At 43.8% G+C, this 19749-nt stretch overlaps 1 protein-coding gene across 1 annotated transcript in view; it reads right to left on the bottom strand.

The window, feature by feature from the left end:
• Nucleotides 1-19105, bottom strand: part of LOC110175657 (reticulon-4-interacting protein 1 homolog, mitochondrial-like) — a 44744-nt gene extending 25639 nt beyond the window's left edge. The window contains exons 1-6 of the mRNA XM_055149443.1: nt 18514-19105; nt 17276-17424; nt 15110-15178; nt 10424-10548; nt 7773-7821; nt 5735-5871 (exon numbers count right to left, since the gene is read on the bottom strand). Of these exons, the coding sequence (XP_055005418.1) occupies nt 5735-5871; nt 7773-7821; nt 10424-10548; nt 15110-15178; nt 17276-17424; nt 18514-18784 (800 nt within the window). The 5' untranslated portion in view covers nt 18785-19105. The remainder of the gene's footprint in view (nt 1-5734; nt 5872-7772; nt 7822-10423; nt 10549-15109; nt 15179-17275; nt 17425-18513) is intronic.
• Nucleotides 19106-19749: the final 644 nt, after the last annotated feature.

Raw genomic sequence — 19749 nt, 5'->3', positions numbered from 1 at the left:
GGTTTAGTCCTGGTTTAGTCCTGGTTCAGACCTGGTTTAGTCCTGGTTTAGTCCGTATACAGCGCAAAAGTCCGGCATCACAATTTAAGTCACGAAAACGGGAAACGGTCGTTATCCGTTTTTCCATTTTTCCTTTAAACACAAAATCGAAAACTGAAAAAAAGAATCGTTACCAGTTTTTTCATTTTAGTTTTGGAGACAAATAACGAAGAAAACAGGTGTTTATTTGTTTTCTTATTTTTGGTTTTATATTGAAAAACGAATGAACGAATGACACACGGATCGATCACTTTCGCTGTGGCCTCTTGTTGTTTTTGTGTGGGGGGAACAATAAACGGCAGGAGCTCTGGATGTGCGTATCCATGACACAGGTGGGTGGCAGGTCGGTGGCAGGGGGCTGGCAGGGGGCTGGCAGGTGCAGCGGCTGTCTGAATACACTTAGCACCTTTAACAGTGTGAGGTACAGGCAGAGCGGGAACACGCTGCGCCGCGACTCTGTGCCAGCTCAACCCCCACAGCTTCACTCCGCACAAACAACTCCGGGGACCATGAACATGACCAGAGTTTGAGACGTGTGGTGTTAAAAGTGCACGGTGTGACTTTTTGGTTGGGGGTCCGTCACCTTCTTGTTTATGTTTATGTTCAGTGTTGGGAGTAATGTATTATAAAAGTAATGTATTACAGCATTACAGGGGGAAAAATTGTAATATTTTACTCGGTACAAATGTGAGTAACGCGCGTTACAATGCTTTTTTAACCTGGATTGAAGTGGTGGGTTTTTCTTCATAGAAATTCGCTAAAATCACCATGAAATCAGCAGCGGTGAAACGCCGGAGACGCGGCCGGATAAACCTTCAGTTAACCGCAGGCGAAAGGACCGACCCAGAACTCTACGCTGTTTAGACCTGGTTTAGACCTGGGTCACTTCTGGTTTAGACCTGGTTTAGACCTGGGTCACTTCTGGTTTAGACCTGGTTTAGACCTGGGTCACTTCTGGTTTAGACCTGGTTTAGACCTGAGTCACTTCTGGTTTAGACCTGGCTTACAGTCGTCCCTCGCTCTAACGCGATTCACTTTTCGCGGTCTCGCCGTTTCGCTGATTTTTAGATTTTTTTTTTTTTGTGCAATTTTGCATGCCTTTTGTTTTTAGTGTATGAACACGTATTGCGTTCCTCCCGCTGTGTCCTGATCGGCTAAGGGACTCCTGTCTCCTGACAGTACAGAATATGTTCAGCTGCCAAATTTAAATAAATGTTCAATCTGTATCAGTGTGATTCTGAAGTGTTGTATGTCTGCAAGTTTTCTCTCCGACAAAATCACAACGTCGACGAAATGTTCTGCACTGACAAAGTCTCCTGCGCTCACACCCAAAAGACAGAGGAAGATGCAAACCATCGCACAAAAAGTTGGACTTCTGGACACGTTGAAGGAAGGTAGAAGTTACGCGCTGTAGCAGAGTTTTGCACCGGGTCTTGTACCTGCAAATAGTTGCTGAAATCAGGACCGTGAGCCCGAGCAGCAGGGTCCATAAAGAGCGATCGGGCGACAGACGCTCTTACCTCCATGAGGTGCGGAGCAAAGCCGGTCCTTTCTCCTGCGGTCACCTTCGAACCCTTCCTGACAGTGAGTCCTGTTTTAGTCCTAGTTCAGTTCTGGTTTAGTTCTCCTCTTCAGTCCTGGAATCGGTCTGAGGTTAGTCCTGTTATAGTCCTGGTTTAGTCCTGGTTCAGCTCTGGTTTAGTCTGGTTTAGACCTTGTTTAGTCCTGGTTCAGTCCATATACGGCTCAAAAGTTCAGCTTTTTCGCAGTTATTTTGGTGAGAGTAACTTAAAGTAATGCAATAGTAATGTAATGCCTTACATTTTAAATGCAGTAATATTGTAATGTAACGAATTACTTTGAAATGACAGTAATAAGTAATAAATAACGCATTACAGTTTTAAAGTAACTTGCCCAACAGTGTTTATGTTTATTTATTAAATGCGGGACAGTGCCATGCCCAGAGATCCGGTCGTCGAGGTCCCCGCCGTCGACTGCCACCCAGATCTTCTTGCCCAGGCCCCGTATGTTCTTCGTCTGACCCGTCCCCCGGGACCTGTTTGCTTTGGGTGACCCTACCAGGGGCATGAAGCCACCGACAACACACCTCCCGGGATCATTCGGGCACTCAGACCCCTCCACCACGATAAGGTGACGGTTCAAGGAGGAGCGCGCGGGGTGTCTGGGCGTCTCCCTTAGAGACAGGGTGAGGAGCTCAGTCACACGGGAGGAGCTCGGAGTAGAGCCGCTGCTCCTCCACGTCGAGAGAAGCAGCTGAGGTGGCTCGGGGCTGGCCTGGGAACGCCTCGGGGTCCCCCTGGAGGAGCTGGAGGACGTGTCTGGGGTGAAGGAAGTCTGGGGGTCCCTGCTTAAGACTGCTGGCCCCGGATAAGCGGGAGAAAATGGATGGATGGATGTGTGACGGTGCACATTGATCCACATGTGTTAGTACAGTGTGTAAACGTGCCAGAGTTCATTTTCATCCATAGTACAGAAGTCGAGAGGCGTCACAACAAACGCAAACACCACAACAAATACAAATGCGACAACACAACAAAAAGCCACAACAAACCAAAAAAAGCCACAACAGAAGTGACCGCGGGACTATTTTCTGACGGACCGATCAAGCGGCGAGTGAAGAAGAAGAAGAAGAACTACAACGTGAAAAGTAAAGGAACGGAGAAGTTGGAAACGTAAGTAAAAGTAATTTATTGTTTTATCATTATTCGTATCACAGCCATGATCTAGCCTTTATTTTTTAGTGAACCGTTTTGAATCGTATCAAATCGAAAGATCACTGTATCGCTGTATCGAGGTATGTGTCGTATCGTATCGTATGTATTGTATCGGCGACTTCTTAATGACACCAGCTCTAATCTCCATGAAGAAAAGTACTGACAGACTTAACTACACAAATCTACCTTTAAGGGGGAGATGTTTTCAGAATTGACTTCTCTGAGCTTTTAACTGTGTGATTTATATTGTTCCCTCGCCATTAGCTTCCACCCACTTCTATTTCCAACTGATTCATGGATGTTTGCGTCACCCTGTATTGTCCTGTTCTGCATTTGGTCCTGCCTCCTACCTCAGTCTACTGCTCTGGGCTAAAATCAGACGACTGTTTATGCATTTAGAGCTCAAAAATGTCACAGGACCAGTTTTCAACTGAAACAACAAGACAGTGAACTTCTTTAATGGTAGAAGTGTGAGATGTTGACTGGACAGGCAAGAATAATTATGTCATTTTGATCCTTAATGCTGCTTTTACTAAATTATCTCTACATTTTTGGCATACAATGGGAAATATATCAGTTGTTGGTTGATTTTGGTCGATATCGGTAACGCAGATATCGATATTGATACTAATATTCAATGCAGAGTTTTTTGAGTCCTGCCCTTTTACTGCCACCATTTTTATTTACTTTTTATTCAAATAATTCTTTAATAAAATTTAAAAATAATATAAAAGAGAAAACTTGGTGCTTTTATTTTGGTAGTCAACAAGTAGGAACTGTTGCAGTTTTGTTTGGTTTCACTGGACCTTTGTTAGAAACGCACACACGTTGGCAAACTAAGCTAGTTAAAGTTAAAATAAAGTGACGACTAGGGACGGGCATTCGATGAAATTTTCTTAATCGATCGTCGGAAGAATTAACGATCGATTATAGATTAATCATTAATGTTTTTATATTAAAATGATCATCATTATTATTACTATCTGCACTAATCTGCATAAATAAATTCAACTTTACGACATATAAACATAACGACTCTAGAGCCACATCAGCTGTTTGACATTATAATGTGTTTAATTCAGTTTTGTTCAAATCTCACAGAAACAAAACTTAAAACCACATCACTAATTTACATAAACTAAGTGAAGATAAAACTCCAGCTCTTGTGTCGCTGATGTGGTTCAGTTTCTGTCAGATTAAAAGACATGACTCAGGTGAATACAGGTCAGTGTGACCAGATTTGCGTTTGTCAAAACCAGGACAGCGTACGGGGGGAGGGGGGCGGGGCCTCGTCATCCACATTGAGCGACTCTCACCTGGAAAAACTTTTTCCCACTGGACACAGAAACATATGTGCTGCTTTATCCACTGTGCACATGGACTCACACTTGTCCCAACGCAACGGAAAGTGTGGAATTTCTTGTACAAATCATCGTTAAATCCACATTTGTGCTTCGGTTCGTTACAGACTGACCCACTGTTTGTGTCTCGCTCCTTCTGATGCAGAGACACATGTACACACCTGTTTGGTCACGATACACACAGAAACATACATTCGGTTTGTCGATTAAAATGAACGTAATCGATGAAATTCTTAATGATCAATTATCGATTAATCGACTAATCATGCCCATCCCTAGTGACTAAATATTTGTTTAAAGGTCATCCTGCCTCCAACGTATGGGTCAGCCAGCGAGGTATGTTTCTTGTCATTTTTTCATGTCTTTGTGTCTTTTACGTTATACATTTTTAATTTTAATGTCTGTTAAGTATTTTAGTTTGACGGTGGCGTTGGTGATGTTGATGGAATCAGAGGCCAAAGTGGAATCGATTAAACCTCAAGACTGTACAAGCCAGAATAAAAATGACCGTATTTTCTGGGCTATTAGACGCGCTCTTAAGCCTCCAACCCCATCAAAAAACGACTGCGCGCCCCTCAAACAAATCCGGGCGTCCCAGCACGACTTCAGTAAACTACAAAGCCGCACGACCCGCAGCGCACGCAAACACACACGGAGCAGATGAAAAACACCCACAGACACACTCGTCACTCCACGACGACGAGGAACGGAACGGAGGAACGAACCGATAAAGCGAGCGCGATGTGCCGCTTCTAGACACGACTGAACAACTGAGTCACTGCGAACACGCCGACAATCCGTTGGTCCCAGACACACCCTCCCTACACGCCACAACTGAACAAAGCCCAGAGTCACCGTGAACGAACAAACAAACAAAACCACTCACCCATCACACTGTTGTGTTTCCTTTAAAGTCCGGTGTGGTTTATTTGTGAAAAAAGTTGGAAAATAGACCATTTAATGACAGTGCGTCTTATAATCCAGAGCGACTAATAGTGCGAAAAATACGGTATGTAAATCCGGTGAGATCAGACTTCATATAAAACTACAGCATATTTGCAAAGTTCTGTTAATTTGTGAAAGAGGTTCCCTGGCTCCCCAACCTGTTCTGAGTTTATTTATGTCTTAAAAAGGTAAAAGCAGGAACGTGTGATTTCATTTTACACATTGCAACGTGTAATCTGCTTTTTCAGTAAAGTAAATTTGAAAAAGGAAAAAGATATGTAACCAATTACTTTGTATTCCAGACAAGTACATTTTTTAAATAATAATAATAAAAAATAAATACATAAAAATAATAATAAAAAATAAATAAAAATAAATAAAAATAACAATAAACAATAATAATAATAATAATTTAATTAAATGTTTTATTATTATTATTATTATTATTATTATTGATAATATCGGAATATTATTGGCCAATATCGGTTATCGGACACAACACCAGAACAAATTTCAGGTATCTATATTGGCAAAAAAATAAATTAAATTAAAATAAATTAAAAAATCACATTAGACCATCCCTAAAAAATACGTACAGGCCCTTTCATTTCCTTTTAGTGACATCAATTTGTCAAAACTGTGCTTGTCCCGTACCTGTCCATGGCCTCCAGCTTCTGCTCTGCGTCCTCCGCCGTGTAGTCCACCACCTCGTCCGCCCCCAGCCCCCGCACCAGCCCCTCGGCGTTGTGAGAGCAGGTGACGGTCACGTGCGCGCCCCACGCCTTCAACAGCTGCAACAACACACAACACACATCTGTATCTGTGCACGTGGAGAGGCTTTCAACTGCACAAGGTAAGAAACAGAAAATATTAGACTAGATTAGACGCTTTTTGGACATGTACTTGACATTTAGATCAGCAGCGATGATGAACTACAGTCCCTCCATCAAGGATTAGAGTTGTTAAAAGTATTGAAAATATACAGATACTTATTGATACTAATAAAAAGTATAAATAGACTGCAGAAAATGAGACTTTACGTAGTAGGGCTGGGCCATGTGGGGAAAAAAAAAGAATCATTATTTTATTTAATTTTTTTCCCATATTGATCGATCTTCATTTTCAATTCAATTTTCTTCCATCTTATTACAAACATAGACATGTGGACTTTTTTTTTTGTGTTGTTTTTTATTTCGTATTGATAGAACCAATAACTCCAAAGAAATTCACATTTAAAGACTGGAATGAGTTTGTACAGTATATTAAACTCAATGCATATGCGCATAACCACTATCAACAGAAACACGTGCGATGTCTGTGCATTAAATGAGGTCTTAAGTTTCACTCACAAATGGTGAGGTCGTTTACTTTCCGTTGGATTATAAATTACAAAGATGAGAAGCACGAGAGAAAAGAAAGAGGAGCTGCGGGTGGATGAGAGAGGGAGGGGGGCAGGGCAGACGGCAACACGCACACAGACGCACACACAGAGGCCCAATTTATGCTCGTGCATCAAATCGTCTGCATCCTTGAACCCCCAACCGCATCGACTGACGTGCACCTCCAAAATTTTGTAACTACATATTGAACCGATACAGACAACAAGGGAAAGTGACAGAGACAATAATATCAGCTTGTCAAAGCCTGATCTCGTCAGATCTCAGAAGCTAAGCAGGACCGGGTCTGGTCAGTACTTGGATGAGAAAATCAGGAGCAAAAAACTGTTACTGTGTCCTTAGGCAAGACACTTCACCCACATTGCCTAGTAAGAAAGTGGAGTGTGTGCGTGAGTGATGGTGGTAGTGAGAGGGGCCGATGGCACAAATTGGAAACCTTACTTCCATCAGTCTGCCCCAGGGCAGTCGTGGCTACAATAGTATCTTGCCAACACTGAGTGTGGAGTGAATGAACAATGAACAGTAAAGCACTTTGGGTATCTTGAAAGGCGTTATATAAATGCAGTGATTAGTCACAGCCCTTATTTAATCATCTACATATTTCCAGGGCTCTGCTTTCTCACTTCATTTTCTCTACACAAACTCCATTTTTAAATCCTAGCAGTGAGGCAGTGAATTATTTCGCCATGCATAGCCCTTGATGCAGATCCAGAAATCAAAATTGACGATGACAAGGCAAAGGCGGCAGTGTGCGTTGAGTTGAACTATAAAAAGGCCTGGAGACAGATGCAGATACAGTAGATACAGGGAGAGAGACTGAACATTTAGTCAGAACTCATGAACATGTGAGGAGACATAAAGAGACGTGCTGTAGCTCAGGTGCTTTTTCCTAAACAAGAGCATAAATCCTCGTAATAATAATAATCGTTGGCCGCTGACCTGTCAATCGATGTTTTGATTTTTGGCACAGCCCTAAAACCTAGAATTAAATCTAAATACTACAAAAAGTCCCATTCACAGGACAGAAATGAACCTTTCCTGAATGTTTTAGAATGACCACACCTACCTGGACCACTGAGGGATTAATAATAATAATAATAATAACATACAGATATAAGTCCACATGGGAAGAGAAAAGAAAGTACTACCACTTTTGTTGTTTAATTGGTTTTGGTCTAAATCCGGTTGTTTAATGCACTCGGAGCTCTCATAGTGAATGTAGCTCCGTGGGGACTCTCCTGAGCTGAATGCCGCGAGGTGAGAGGAGAAAGGCGGCCCTATATAGAAGCACTTACCTGTATAGAGAATGTGCCCACTCCTCCAGATGCCCCGGTGATCAGAACTCTGCGAGCAAACACGCAAGCACAGTGTTAGAGAATTACTGCAGCACAGACACAGAGAGGAGAGAGAGGAGCCCCGCAGGTAAAGAGCTGGAGGATGTTAGGTCTAGAGAAAAGCTACAGACTTACACAGATGATTTAAACGACAAAAACAAGACAAGGAGAGAAGAAAACCTGCCCTGTGTGAATTTGTATACCAAGGCTGCGCAAGCAATCGCAATCAAATCGAAAATTGCAGTCTGAATGGATTGCAATTAGAAAATCACAAAGGTTTTTCAAGTACAGTGATTTCCTCCACAAACAAACACAATCTCAGGTCTTATTCTGCATAAAAAACATCTAACCCTGTAGTTTTGAGTTTCTGAAATGTGCTGCTTGTATTTGTTTGTCAGGTCAGAGTTCAGTCTTTTTGTCATTTCTTCCAGACGTGGGTAAAATGTGAAGTTTGAACAGAATCCTGTATTTGAAGCGATCTGTTTTATTTTCTTTATTTTCTTCAGTGATACATGTAGAACAAAATAAAAATCTTCTCCTCTAGAGTGATGTGCAGTTATCCACGAGAGGGGCCAACAGGAACGTGGCAGTCAGCAAACTTTAGGGGTGTAACGGTACATGTATTGGTGCTGAACCGTTTCGTTATGGGACGTTCGGTTCGGTGCAGGGCTGTGCACGAGTGAGTTCTCGCAATTAGTGTGTGTTTACATTCCTCCAATACATGTGCAGCTACACGGAGGCTGGACCCTTTAATATTCATGAGGGAACTTGTCCGTGATTGGGCAGCGCTTTATAGTTAGGGTGGCCGCCTTGACGTCATGCTGGAACTGTTCGTGCTGCGCTTTACTTTTTGAAAAGTTTTGTTTACCGTTTACAAGGAATTTATTTTTTGTAACATTTCAAACATTTGTTGCTTATTTGAGAATATTTTATTTGTCTTATTAGTATTACCAAGCAGCACTTTGCATTTATTTTATTTCCCCGTTTGTATAATGTTAAAAGAAATTGTTGGTTTAATAAAAACACAAATAAACAAACTGAACCAAAAATTAACTGAACTGTGACCTCAAAACCGAGGTAAGTACTGAATCGTGATTTTTGCGTACCGTTACACGCCTAGTAAACTTGTTTCTTTTATGAATTTGTTTTAGATCAACATTGTGATTTAAAATGTCCAAATGAAAACATAATGATCCATGGGTGTCATAGATTAAAACTGTTTGTATAAAACACACACAAGCACAATGTCTTCTTTAAAAACTGGTTTGAATTGAGATTTCTGTCGATATCACCAACCCTTAACTTTAACATTGACTTTAACATGCTGTGTCAAAATGGTACATTTGTGATAATATATATTAGGACCCGACTGATATATCCATTGGCCAATATTGGCCCTTGGAGACATATTGTAGCCAAAAGTGGATAGTCCCCGTGGGCATGTTATAACTCATTATAAAGTTTAGACTCTCTATTACCCTCTATTACGTCCATTTAATCCAATTCACAGACATGAAAAAATGTCCTAATATGTGGTGCCGCATCAATATTTATACATATATATATATATATATATATATATATATATATACCTACGGAGTAATTTGTCTGCATCTGTGACGCCATACTGCTCCTGAACGCACCCCCAGAGTCTCGTGCTCTTGTTTACACCAGTGCGCTCTTAACATCCCTCTGAGGTGCCGGCTTTAAACACTCTTCTGTCTGACCTAAGATATTAACTATAAATAAAAGTAACTTGAACTTCAGCGCAGTTTAAACGAGCAACAAAATTACAGCTTGTTTTTATCAAAGTGTGAGTGCAGAGCAGAGAGGACGCACGCAGCTGCTGTCAACACGCTGGATTATATTCTTTTTACGGACATCGTTTTGAGTCAGGATTAAAAGGACACTTATTTATGAAGACTTGTGATCCGAGAGGAGCCTGTGTGAGCGGTGAGTGTTGCAAATGAAGTTTCTTTTCATTCCTTCTCATTGTTTAGAGATTAGCTGCTGTGAGTTTCCACACATAAACAGTCTGTTTTCTCTTACACTGGCATACTGCAAACTGGCACAGGAGAAACTGGAAGTGGATGAGCTGCAAAACGTTTTCAACCTAAATTAACGTTTGTCCAGTTGACAAATTGGATTTCTCCTTTGCCACTGATTCTACCTGGACGACTGATGACTGATGATACAAACAACTGTAAAGTGATTATAGTGGCTGTATACACATTACTGGACCTGCATTTATATGTAAATGAGCTGTGAATACCACATTTAGACTCCCCACTAAAGGCTGACAACTGTAGTTTACAGGCTAGAATGTCATGCAAAAATGGCATTAAACTGACCTACTGTCTTTAAATATGATCCTAAAGAGAAAAAATAACAGTAAATGTAGCGTAAATAAACCCAATTTAAAATCCAATAGAGTAAAGTTCTAAGTTTTAGAATCAGAACAAGATTTAAGAGTGAATTTTTACATCACTAAACATATTGGCTGTTATATCGGCACCTGTTTTATCGGTATCATATCGGTCGGGCCCTAATATCTCCAGTATGTTTACGTTCTATCACAGAGTCAGTCAGAGGGGAGCAGGCGGGCGAAGTACCTCTTGTTGTGTGACGTCTCTTCGCACAGACCTCCAGCGTTGACCAGAGCAGACAGAGCCGTGTTGGCCACGTACGGGATGGACGCCGCCTCGGTGTGGCTCAGGGACTGGGGCTTGTGGGAAACCTGAGCCAAAAACAAACACACGTACAGTTATTATAATTATTCAATCAATTAAAGTAAACAGGTCTGAGGTCCCAAAAGTCAGATCCTCACGTCAGATTAAGACCGCTGAAATCTTTTAAGTTAAAGAGGAGGTGTTACACTTCTATGGGGTAATAATACAAAACAAGCATATTTAGATCACCATGTTACCTGTTTTTGTGCCGTATTTTTCAAACTATAAGTCTCTCCAGAGTATAAATCGCACCCGCCAACAAATGCATAATGAAGAAAAAAACATGTATAAGTCACACCGGACTATAAATCGCAATTTTGGGGGCAAATTTAAGGCAAGTTCTAGTAAAAACAAGAGCAATCAGAGATAGCAACCTGGTCCCCCAAAAGGCATCGGGACGGGGCTTATGAGAAGTCCAGCCCAAACCCCGGTTATGTATGTGCCAACTTGTGTTAATATTTTAGCCTGCAGATGGTTCAGAAATTGCCGAAATTGCTGATCCTTTATAATGACGTGACCTTTCAACTGACCCGTGTGAAATCAAATGACCTCGGATCGTCACCAATTTTTTTTTGCGGCATCGGGCACGAGGGCTTGACCCACGTACCAAATTTGGTGAAAAATCAGTCCATAAATGGCAGAATTATTGCGGGTGGATAGACACACACACACACACACACACACAGACACACAGGGTCAATGAAAATCTGGTCAACCCTTCGGGGACCAGGTAACAATAGAACAGAGAACAGACTGTTAACGTCACATATGAACAGTTCTTCAGATAAACTACAACATAAACAACAGAACAGAACAAGTTTAACAAACTCTCCATCTCACTCCAAATCACTAAATCCATTCAATTCTTCATCCTCGGTGTCACTTCTGAACAACTCGACCTCGACCTCCGGAGGTAAACAGAGCGACGCAAACTCTTCTGTGTCGCTGTCGTCAGACTCAGCATCAGTTCCAGTTAGAATTATTCGGGTCTTTCTGAATCCCGACAGGATGGTTTCGGTGTCACTGAAGTCCAGACTTTGTCCATCCATCCAGTGACTTCAGGAAAGTTTCATGGTTCATCCTCCCGGTGTCACAAGTTTCTCTCTCACTCCAAACTTTCTTTCTGCTGCTCGATTTCTGTTTTCAGCTGCAGATTTCACGACTTGCAGTTTGTAATCTGCAAAATCTGATTTTGTTTTCGGGGGCATTTGTGTTCAGTCTTCTCAGTCTTTGTCTTTATAAGTTTGTTTAAATGTTAAATCGTTCAGTGGTGCAGAAGTAACGGTGCGATCGACTGACATGATACAGACAGGACAGAGGCTCTTTCTGCAGGAGACATGCGCAGTAGAGCCAAGTGACAGTGGTACAGGAGGAACAGGAGCAGCAGATACTCACACACAAGACTAGAACCTCTCCACACTTCACCAAAAACATTTTAATACAGAAGAAGTCGCAGGAAACACCCACACCACGAAAAAAGTACAACTTATAGTCCAAAAAATACGTTACAGGTTGCAGCTTTAAAACTCAAAACAAAATAAAGGATGATGTAACAAAAAAAAAAGAAGATTTCATTAGTAAATAACTCAATACGTGGACAATGTGTGAGGTCGGCGAATAAAGAGTTGAACCCAATTAGTGTGTTCACTGTGAGGAGAATGTGAGGATCTGTAAAAAAGCCCAGCACACTGAGATCTTTGTGAGTGTGTGGACCTGGTGCCACTGTTGATTCTGTGTCAGACTGGCGCTAATGAAAGCCCAGACTGTAGTTACATAAGAGCCGCCGGGGCGATGTGCTCTGTATTCAGATGAGAGGCGCGGAGCTGCTGCTGCTGCTGACAGAAGCCCTTTACAAACACGCACGTTCAGACGCGCCGCAGCCGCTCGCACGAGGAGCACCGCGCCGTCTGTACACAGCCGCCGGTCCACCCGGAGGTGACACTTCCCAGGCCCTACAGCCGAGTGCGGGTCAGGCGGCTTTTAAGAGAGAGTATTTTTTTGATAACACATAACAGACACTCCACACTACGTCACTCCCCAACCTGCCCACTAATGAAACTACTGCATATCCTAACAGGTTTATGAAGTTGATGTGTATAGTTTTGGATCATGTTTTTGTGTATTTATCAAAGCTTGTGACCTGGGAGAGCATGGGTGACGTAGTTTTGTGGGTGGAGCACTGGACAGAATCATACAGCAAACTGAAAGGGGAGGGGCCCAAGAGAGGTCACTAAGGCTACGTTCAGACTGCAGGGCTTAACGCTCAATTCCGATTTTTTTGTGTGAAATCCAATGTTTTTTCGAGGTCGTTCACATTTCCAATTAAATGTGACTTGTGTGTGACTCCAGTGTGAACATTAAATGGCCCGAAAGTGTCCCGCATGTGACACTGGAGACACGACGACGTCAACCGCAGCGAGCGTCTCTGTGTTTACGGAAGTTGTCCAAACATGGACGCAGCATTGAGCACCTGGAGATTTTAAAGTTCCTCTCGTACCGGAGCCAGAACATGAACAACTTACTTGTTTTAAGGAGGAGATTGAGAAGGAGAAGGACGAGGTTTTTGGTCGTGTCGTTTTGTGGGACAGCGGCAGCGACGTCCGTTTTGAAAGGAACGTGTGGATGTGGAGACGGAGCCAAGAGTGGTGAGTGGTGATGTGCTTCGCTTCAGTGACACGGAGTTCATTAACGATTTTCTCCTACTTCAGCGCAGAATAGTGACGTTTGTGTCTTGTTGATAATGTGTAGGTGGATGAATGCACTTTGGTCGTTCACACTGAAGTCACATGTCAAAAGATCAGATATGTATCAGTTTCAGGAGCACATATCCAAGTGTCCTGGGTCAAATTTGAAAAAATCGGATCTGTGTCGTTCAGACTGACATTAAAAGATCAGATACAGGAACATAGGGGCCAAAAAATCTAATTTGGGTCACTTCAGGCTCCAGTCTGAATGCAGACAAAAACTCTATAACCCTCATCAAAAACATGTCTGAAGAGGTCTTAGATATCATCGATGTAGGTTAACCTTATAACACGCTAGAAGGCTAAAATGTATTCAGTGTACTGTATTTTTCGGACTATAAGTCGCACTTTTTTCTCATGGTTTGGGCGTTTCCTGTGACTTATATATTAAAATTTTCACACTGAAGTCGCAAGAGGGCGCTCTAGTCTTGTGTGTGAGTATCTGCTGCTCCTGTTCCTCCTGTACCACTGTCACTTGGCTCTACTGCGCATGTCTCCTGCAGAAAGAGCCTCTGTCCTGCTGCAAGTCGTGAAATGTTCAGCAGAAAGAAAGTTTGGAGTGAAAGAAAAACTTGTGACACCGGGAGGATGCACCATGAAACTTTCCTGAAGTCACTGGATGGATGGATGGAAGATTGTGGAGTAATTCTCCCGGCGTTGCCTCCCTGTCTTGGTGAATGTGAATGTGGGTGGATAATTTATTTATTTTTCCCTACAAGGACGACTCAAATATACATTGAGTAATAATGTGTTTAATGCAGCTTTGTGCACGTTTGTTTACATTTTACAGAAACAAAACTTAAAACTACACGGCTCATTTGCATAAACTGTAAGCACTATAAGTGATCAGTAAATGCAAACAGAATTAATACATAAGGCGCACCAGATTATAAAGTGCAAGTCGATTTTTGAGTAAATTAAAGGATTTTAAGTGCGCGTTACATTCTGAAAAATACGGTAAATATATAACTGTGTATTTGAATGTTAGTTGTATTTTAAATAAAGTACTTTCACATGAATTTATGAAGTTTTACGGAGCTTATTACCATCTTATATTAATGTAATGTTTATTAATGTACACTGTCCCACTGAAAACTAACTACATAAATGAAATAAACCGCTTATCCGGGGCTGGGTCACGCAGGCAGCAGTCTAAACAGGGACTCCCAGACTTCCTCCACCCCAGACACCTCCCCCAGCTCCTCCGAGGGGACCCCGAGGCGTTCGCAGGCCAGCCCAGAGACATAGTACCTCCAGCGTGTCCTGCTTCTTCCCAGGGGCCTCCTTCCGAGAAAAGCACCTGGAGGCATCCGGAGTAAATGCCCGAGCCACCTCAGCTGCTCCTCTCGACGTGGAGGAGCAGCGGCTCTACTCCGAGCTCCTCACCCTACCTCTAAGGGAGCGCCCAGACACCCTGCGGAGGAAACTCATTTCGACCGCTTGTATCCGCTTCCATTCGGTCATTAAATAAACAAGTTGGGAAAATATCCAGCTGTGATTTTTGTGACAAGCTTTGCAATTGAAATTAGAGTTGCCATTTCTGTTTTAACATCAGGATTCTGTTCAAAGGGCACATTTTGAAAGCATCGAGGAGAAGTGCCCATAACAATGTGCCTGTCAACTGACAAATTAATACAAGAATCACAGAAAGCATTTTATAACGAGACAGGAGACATTTTGTTAAACTTGTGGAGGAAATGATGGCACTTCAAAAAGCCTCGGTGAGTTGCTAATTGCTTCCGTTCAAAGTGCACTTTTGACTCGTTTGTGATGAACCTCGCGGCTCTGAGCAGGAGACTGGCGCGCACAAACACAAAGAACTCACCTCATATTCAGACAGAGAGACGAACTCCGCCAGACTGCCCTGTTTCCACGGAGGCACGGCCGCCCACACCTGGAACACACCAGACTATTCTTAGACCGGACTCCTCATGAGCTCACGCGGGGCCGGGCCTGTGTGAGGCCTCGTCACAACACGATACACTCAACTTCAACAAAGACTGCAGCGTTTACAACCATTTCAGCCATGGTTTAGTCTCGATTTAGACCTGTTTCATCGTTTAAGACCTGGTTTCCTCATTTTAGACCTGGTTTCGTTGTTTTAGACCTGGTTTTGTCGTCTTAGACCTGGTTTCATAATTTTTGGACCTGGTTTCATCGTTTTAGACCTGGTTTTGACTTGACCAGACAAGGACTGAGACTAGGATCAGACTGAGACCAGGACCAGACCGGGACCAAACCAGGACGGAGATTAGGACCAGACCGGGACCGGGACCAGGACCGAGACTAAGACCAGATCGGGACCGGGACCGGGACCAGGACCAGGACTGAGACCAGCACTGAGACTGGGATCAGACCAGAATTGAGACCAGATCGGGACTGAGACCAGCACTGAGATCGGGACCAGACCAGCACTGAGACCAGGACTGAGACAGGGACCAGACCGGGACCAGGCAAGGACTGAGACCTGAACTCAGACCAGGATCAGACCAGAACTAAAACCAGGACCAGGAGTGAGACCGGGACTGAGACCAGGACTGAGATCAGAACAAGACCAGGACTGAGACCAGTTCACTCCTAGTTTACTCCTGGTTCAGACCTGGTTCAGACCTGGTTCAGACCTGGTTCAGACCTGGTTCAGACCTGGTTCAGTCCTGTTTTAGTCTTGGTTCAGTCCTGGTTCAGACCTGGTTCAGACCTGGTTCAGACCTGGTTCAGACCTGGTTCAGACCTGTTTTAGTCCTGTTTTAGTCTTGGTTCAGTCCTGGTTCAGACCTGGTTCAGACCTGGTTCAGACCTGGTTCAGACCTGGTTTAGACCTGGTTCAGTTAGTCTTGGTTCAGTCCTGGTTCAGACCTGGTTCAGACCTGGTTTCAGACCTGGTTTAGACCTGTTTTAGTCCTGTTTTAGTCTTGGTTCAGTCCTGGTTCAGACCTGGTTCAGACCTGGTTCAGACCTGGTTCAGTCCTGTTTTAGTCTTGGTTCAGTCCTCAGACCTGGTTCAGACCTGGTTCAGACCTGGTTCAGTCTGTTTTAGTCTTGGTTCAGACCTGGTTCAGACCTGGTTCAGACCTGGTTCAGACCTGTTTTAGTCTTGGTTCAGCCAAGCATCGCAGTTTAAGTCACGGAAATGGGAAACGGCTGTTATCCATTTTTTCAATTTTCCATTTAAATACAAAAGTCGAAAACTGAAAATAATGAATCTGTTTTTTAATTTTGTTTTGGAGACAAATAATGAAGAAAATAGTTGCACTAGATGAATGGTAAAATGTGATTTCATTACAGTTAAGCGTTTGTCGTTCTGTATTATTTGTATTACCTCTTACACAGATTGGAGATTACGATGCAGAATCCGACTGTGCAAAATGGATGAACAAACAAACTGTGAAAAAAGCAGCTGTGCAATAATATGCCCACAGCACATTTAAGTGCAAACTCCTGCTGTAATTGATGGTGATTTATGTCCCGATGTCCAGACTCTGTACGAGGGACGGGACAAGATACAGCGTTTCCACAGTACGAGACGAGACACGAGATTGGAACTACGAGAATGAGAAGTTTTTGGGGAGTTTTTGCCACTGGTGCCCCCAAGGTTTGAGCAAGGTTTAGGTGGGGTTTGGGCAAGGTTTGGGTCCAGTTTGGGCAAGGTTTGGGCAAGGTTTAGTTAAGGTTTGGGCAAGGTTTGAGAAAGGTTTGGGGCAAGGTTTGGGAAAGGTTTGGGCAAGGTTTAGGCAAGGTCTGGGTAAGGTTTGGGGAAGATTTGGGCAAAGTTTGGGCAAAGTTTGGGCAAAGTTGGGCAAAGTTTGAGCGAGGTTTGGGTCAGGTTCGGGTCAGGTTAGGGTCAGGCTTGGGCAAGGTCTGGGCAAGATTTGGAGAAGGTTTGGACCAGGTTTAAGTAAGGTTTGTGCAACATTTAACCAAGGTTTGGACAAAGTTTGGGCAAGATTTAGATAAGGTTTGTGGAAGGTTTGGGAAAGGTTTAGGTCTGTACCTCATCTCCAGGTCCGAAGTGCGTGACCTCGGCTCCACAGTCCACCACCACACCAGACACGTCGCGCCCCAGCACCAGAGGGAACTCACTACCGCCCCCCAGGGACAAGGGGTCTCTCCTCAGCTTCAGCAGTGTGGCCCCGTAACCTCCTGTGAGCGAGAGCGACAAGACGAATCAAACAGTGACAGAACACTGGCGTAAAAGTGATAAGTGATTAGGATGAGACTTTAAACTTTATTGTCCCCAGTGGGAAATTAATTTTTAAGCACACAGAGCTTGATTGACATCGACAGCAACAACACACAGACACATGACAATAGAAAAAAACTGGGACACTCCTGGTTTGTGGTGGTCGGTAATAATAAAATTGTGAAACGAGTGCGTAATTAAGGAGAACTGTTCTGCACTCGGCCCATTCATGAACATGTACGAGTCAGTATAGTCATGTTTTCTTTCTGTTTTGGTCATTTTTAAGCAGCTTTTCTGTATTTTTCCTAAACAAATGATAATTTATGCCTCTGTTTACTGTTGGAAGGTGTCAAATTGGTCAAAAATAGGGACACCCGGGACATTTCTTGTACAAAACTGGGACAAATCTGCTGGGACAGGGGACACAGGACTCAAAACTGGGACTGTCCCGGGTAAATAGGGACGTCTGGACACCCTGACTAGCCTGTCCCCAGAAGACATGTCCTGCAGTGTCTCCCATTGTTCCCCAGTGTCTCCAAGTGTCTCCAAGTGTCCCCCAGAGTCCCCAGGTGTCTCCAAGTGTCCCCTAGTGTCTCCAAGTGTCCCCTCGTGTCTCCAAGTGTCCCCCAGAGTCCCCAAGTGTCTCCCAGAGTCCCCAAGTGTCTCCAAGTGTCCCGAGTGTCATCTAGAGTCTCCAAGTGTCTCCAAGTGTCCCCCGGAGTCCCACAGTGTGTCCTGCAGTGTCTTCAGCAGACATGTCCCGCAGTGTCCCCTAGTGTCTGCTGGAGGACATGTCCCCCAGTGTCCCCAAGTGTCTCCCAGTGTCTCCCAGTGTCTCCCAGTGTCTCCCAGTGTCCCCCAGTGTCCCCCAGTGTCCCGCAGTGTCCCCCGCAGACATGTCAGGCAGTGTCCCCCAGAGTCCCCAAGTGTCTCCCAGTGTCCTGCAGTGTCCCCAAGTGTCCCCCAGTGATATGTCCCCCAGTGTCTTGCAGTGTCTTCCAGCGTCCCCAGCAGACATGTCCCACAGTATCTCCCAGTGTCCCCCTCACCTCTCATGGACAGGTCGAGCGGGTTGAGGCTGGTGGCGCACACTCGGATCAGCACGTCGGTGGGGGAGGACACCGCGGGGGCCGGCACGTCCTCGGCGCACCGGAGCACCGCGTTGGTCCCGTACTCGTCGATGACCCAGGCGGACATCCAGCCCTGCAGCCTCCGCGCGGACCCGCTCACGTGCCGCCTGCAGCCCGTCCCCCCCCTCCCCACCGCCGCGGCCCTGCACCAGCGCGGGGCCAGCGTGCAAAACAACCGAGCAGACGCCATGTCCCCCCGCGCACGGCCCCGAAACTCCGCGGACAAAAGTAGATCCCACCAAGGTCACTTTTATTCCTGCTCAGCGTGACATAGCGGCGCTGCTCTTAGCTTAGCCCCCTGCTAGGCTAACACGTAGCTTTAAATAAAATCTCACAAATCACACCAATAAAAGCACAAATGATAACGGCGATGTAAACCGGAAAACCGCGTCTATATGCGCAATAAATAAATATGAGCAGGATTAAGTATTTAAAGGGAAATTGTGAATAAAACGCAAAAATGTTCTTTGTTATGGTGCACGATACGTAACAGGCAAACAGCTGAGCGAAGCAGCAGCCAATCAGCGGAGAGCGTGGACCCTTCAGCCAATAGAAAACGAGAATCGGCTTCTTCGCGGTGGAATGGTGTTTGTTTATGTGAAGTGCCGCCATCTATGGTCAAATTCAATATAAGTCAAATTCAAACGTTTTCCTTTCCTTTTTTTTTTTTTTTTTTTTTTTTTTAATTCAACTTATTCAAATACATACCAGGGACGTCAAAAACACACACATAACAAAAAAATAAAATAAAAATAAAAATAAAATAATAATAATAATAATAATAAAATAATAATAATAATAATTTTAAAAACACAAAAAACTCACAAAGAAAAATCCGTGTATCATTCGTTCATTCGTTTTTCAATATAAAACCAAAAATAAGAAAACGAAAAACAACATTTTTCTTCATTATTTGTCTCCAAAACCAAACGGAAAAAACGGATAACGATTCGATCACGGGGAACACCGGGACCTCTGTGCAGGTCCTGAACAGAAGTACACACCCCCATTTTTGACTTGCTCTGATCTTCGAGTGTTACATTCTCTTTATTGGCCATTGTTGGTAAAATAATTCGAAAATGAATCGCGTGCGTCTGGACAACAATCTGTTACTGCGCTGGAGTCGTACAGCGCGTCATTACAGGCAAAGGAGAC

This window comes from Boleophthalmus pectinirostris, unplaced genomic scaffold (assembly GCF_026225935.1).
Source record: "Boleophthalmus pectinirostris isolate CB_2022bp ecotype Guang Dong unplaced genomic scaffold, ASM2622593v1 HiC_scaffold_13, whole genome shotgun sequence".
Lineage (NCBI taxonomy): Eukaryota > Metazoa > Chordata > Actinopteri > Gobiiformes > Gobiidae > Boleophthalmus > Boleophthalmus pectinirostris.
Note: the sequence above shows the minus strand (reverse complement) of the source record. Positions and strands in the feature narration are given on the sequence as shown.